Here is a 4,365-nt window from a genome sequence, read left to right on the forward strand (position 1 = left end):
AAATTTTGTGCTTTTGAAAGTTGGGTGCTACTTAATATCAGAAGTTGGCTATTGTTTTAAATATTTAAAATGTGTTTAAACAACAATTAAGGTTAATAAGCAGAGAAAATAATTCTTTTGATTCAAATACTATTTTATACATTTAATGAATACACATCCAAATAAAGATCTCTCTTCAAAATTTTGGAAAATGTTACTGCATTTTGAATATAATGGAACAGAGAAGAAAACACTAGAGAAAATTCACAATTACGATGTTTATTTAGCAAAATAAACTTGAAAAAGTTTTCCTATTAAAAAAACATAAGAATCATATCCAAATTTTAGATTCTCCATCTTCTTTGGTATGAAAATCAACATTCATAATAGAAAATATTTTATTTTGAAAGGTTTAGTCATTGGGTCTACAACAGTTTTCCATATAAGGAAAATACAGTATTAAATTATCTGTAATCATCTTACTTATTGAACCACCAATGAATGCATACAAGTAACCAATTCTATGTGTGCAGAGACCAGCATCAAGGAAATATTCATTCAGATAAATGTTTTCCTATAAAATATATTTTAAGTTTTTAATGATCTTCTGCTATAATTTTTTGCTCTATTATCTGAATAGCCATCCAGAACTGTAGTAAAAGATCCTGTTAGTTACATAACTCAAGAAGTTCCCCAAGGAAACGACACCATCATACCAGGACTTAGCAACATTTATCTTTCAACAGGACTGTACCATTACAATTTTGTTATATTTCTCAGAATTGTATTCTTCAGTCTTTTCCATAATATCGTATAAGGAAATTGCTAATAGTATTACATTAATATTAACAAAACCCAATTCTATCTCAACCTTTTTCTCATAAGAAAAAACATTACTTTAAAAAACAGACTTTTTGTTTCTTCTAAAAGTAGTACTACATGGACTGCTCAATTAGCAATGCCAAATACTTCCAGAAACACCATAGGACCACCAAGCTGTTTCCACTGCTTTGATAAATTCTTTGCCTGCTCCAATTTCTCCATGTTCCTGCTTTTTTGTGTCAAAACATCTTCCCTTAATTTGTTAAAATGAATCTGAGGGGAAAAAAATCTGATAATCTGGGGTAAAGAAATTTTTTTTTTGTATAGCCTCTTGTGATCACAAAATGACCAGGTAATTTATATCTTCAGTGCTAACACTGTGATTGGGAACAAGAAGAGTACAACCACAATAAAATACAGCTATCTATTAGAAGAACTGCATAAAGACATCTTTGGCCATGTAGGCTCTGGGCCCTCTGGAAATAAGTCAGTTGCATTGCCAACATGACAAAGAAAATAGCAATGTTCAGGATCAAGAACAATCTGGTATAGGAAGCAGACAGTGATGGGGCCCTGCTGTGAGTAGTTGTCATCATCCGTGCCTGTCCAAACCGGCCTTTCATCAAGCCCCCATTTTATGTTTTTCATATGTTACATCTGCAAAATCTAAAAGGTCTTTCATTTCTTCATCTTCATCTATGGGTAGTTCTTTCTGTGCCAAAATCTGAGCTTTCTGTCTAATCTTTTTCTCATTGACTTCAATCTGTGCAAAAATATCAGGGACAGCATCCACAAATTTATAGCGCTTGCCTGCCCTTCGGTTTTTCTTTGACTTGCTTTGCTGCTGCTGTTGCTGTGATATGGCAAAAATCCTGTCAATGGCCTCCTCAGTCTGTCTCTTATCTGAAAATCTCAGCAGGCGCTCAGCAGTCTTCCTAAAGCTAGCTGTGTTCCGGACTCGGGACAGTATCTGCTTCTCCAGTAGCTGAAACACTGGCTTAAAATGCTGCAGGTTCTGTTCCACAATAGCAGCATAGTCCTTCACCTCAGGGACAATGCTGCTCTTGATGGCTGAATTCCGGTCAAACAGAATTTTGTGATGATCAGCAATGACCTGTGCAAAGGCAGACTGTCCTGTGGCCTCACCTGTCCACAGGTACGTTGCGTAGGCATGTTTGCTGGTGGCTATGAACACATCCAGTTGCTGAGAGTCTCCGTGGATAGTGAAGCTCTGAACATCTATAGATGGCCCTATGAAGAGGTAAGCTGCCCTGGTGATGGGACTTCGGAGGTGCATGGTGACATTCACATAGTTTGTCCCATTGTAGGGATAGCCCCGAGGATATGTCACTGAGGCAAAGGTTGCTTTCTCGCTGTAGCCAGTATCGTCCATCCAGTACATTTTATAGAGACCATCTCTCTGCCTGATGAAAGCCCCATGGACACCATCTACCACAGTCTCCTCAAAAGGAACATCCACATTGTGGAAGAAGCTTGCTGCTGTCTCCAGGGGACTCTCCTCTCCCAGGTGTATTTGGTCTACAAGGAGAAGCAGCTGTGGATGTAGGAGGATGAGATTCCTCTGAACATTCTTCAGGTTGAGCTGGGGGTTGTAAGCTCCCACACCTTCTCCTCGGATGAAAACCACCCCATTTTTCTCCTCTGCTGCAACCACTCTCCCCTGACAACTAGCTGCCAGGTCATGCTTGTATTTAGACCATTTTGATGAGCAGTCTTCTGTGACCTGACCCTCCCAGGGAGAAAAGCAGCTCTTTGACACAGCGGGGGAAAACATCAAAACATTGTTGAAGAAGGTGTACTTTGGCCCGTACAGAGCCTCAGTAATGAAAGGCACACCATTGGGAGCAAAAGTAAATGAGTTTTGATCAGGATGTTCATGCCCTGCATTAAAATTTCTCCATCCTTTGATCCAATCTTTGTATTTGTTTCTGTGGACAATGTCATATATTGCACGTCCCCCCAGTTTTCCAGACTTGAAGGAAAGGAAAGATCTATTGATTTCTGCAGGTAGTGCACTTCCATAAGTCACGACACCCCAGTCTTCAAAATAATGCAGTGTAGGGGTGCCAAAGTCTGGAGGAGGAACCGATTTCAAGCTGGCATCATACCTGAAATTAATTTTAAAAAATTAAATGGTTTTCTGATGGAAGTGAAAATAACACGTAACATGGTAATGTGGAAGATGCGACACACAAATGCTACCCAGAGCACTGGCAGCATGGACTGGATTAGGGACATTTCTGAAAATATCCAAGGACAATCAGTATGCACAAAGGGAAACCCTTGGTGACTGGAAGAGGAATATTTCTTTATCATTTGTGATCCTTAGATTTGGGCCCAAAATGATTTCTGCTCTAATCTCTACATGGACCATCTTCATTTGATGATGTCACAGTGACCATCCAATCTACTGGACCTCGTGGATTTAGGCACTTCATCCAAATTTCTGGCTGAGGGGCTCCTCTTCTAGAAATGCCATGTTAGAATCTGGACTCTAACAAGCCTTGAGCTGTAATGAAGTATAGTTCTGCAGTAACTGATATTACTGAATGTTTGGCACTGAAAGCAGTTCTCCCTCAAGATTTTTTTCCTTGAAAAAATAAACTGAAATAGAGGAGGACTTCACATATTAGATAAAATGTATCACCAATACCACATCTCAGAATATAAACGAATGAAGCTTCAGCCAACTGTCTTATACTGGGGGATTTACAATTGTGCCTACCACTGACTAGCCAGGACCAAAGGTTTGGTGTTGTTTTAATCTGCAGACGATGCCATGCTTCTTGGACAATAAATTACTTCTTATTTTTATTTATGATAAATGTTTATTAGTAGTACTATGTACTTTTTCCCTAAAGTGAATCAATCACCTGTAGTAGAGTTAATCTCATTGGTGTTTGATTTCGACTGCTTCATCTGTTGTTCTAGAGTCTCAGTTTCAAGACATCAGAAATTATATCTCTACTTAGGTCTAGTATAATGTTGGCTTAATTAATGTGATTTCACAGGTGTAGATGTAAGCTGAATGGGCCATCTTACTCTCAGTTTTTGGTCAGTTTGCATATTGCCATAAAGGCAGATTTTTAAGTTAGACTTAGCATTAATCTGACCTATTATATTAATCCTGTAGTTAGCTTTATAGAACTCTCTTGGTTGGATATTTACGGGTAACTTATTTACGGGTCACCCTATTAAGTAATTACGTCATACTCCTCAGAGAACTCAAGGATGGTTGCATCTTAATATATTTAGTTTATCTATGAAAATAATCTTAAATTGTTGGTTAAACTATGGCCAGTTACCATTTTACTAATATTTTTTCCTCCTTAATTTTTTATATTTTGAAAAAAAAGAATAAAGAGAAGCAAACCACAAGAAAGCTCGTTTTGGAGTTGAATGTAAATTTCAACAGCTTGAAAAGACATCAGGGGTTAATGACTAATCAGTTCCCTCTAATTTTGATTTTAACTTATTGGACGCCAACAACATATTTGGCAATACTTGAAAAGGAGACCCAAGCTTCTCTTTCTGGGCTTAAAA

At 37.9% G+C, this 4,365-nt stretch overlaps 1 protein-coding gene across 1 annotated transcript in view; it reads right to left on the reverse strand.

Moving 5' to 3' along the window:
• Nucleotides 1-231: 231 nt before the first annotated feature.
• DSE (dermatan sulfate epimerase) overlaps nucleotides 232-4,365 on the reverse strand; it is a 68,568-nt gene continuing 64,434 nt past the window's right edge. The window contains exon 6 of the mRNA XM_017855460.1: nucleotides 232-2,930. Coding sequence (XP_017710949.1) covers nucleotides 1,424-2,930 — 1,507 coding nt within the window. The 3' untranslated portion in view covers nucleotides 232-1,423. The remainder of the gene's footprint in view (nucleotides 2,931-4,365) is intronic.

Source organism: Rhinopithecus bieti, unplaced genomic scaffold, assembly GCF_001698545.2.
Source record: "Rhinopithecus bieti isolate Rb0 unplaced genomic scaffold, ASM169854v2 scaffold_41207, whole genome shotgun sequence".
Taxonomy (NCBI): domain Eukaryota; kingdom Metazoa; phylum Chordata; class Mammalia; order Primates; family Cercopithecidae; genus Rhinopithecus; species Rhinopithecus bieti.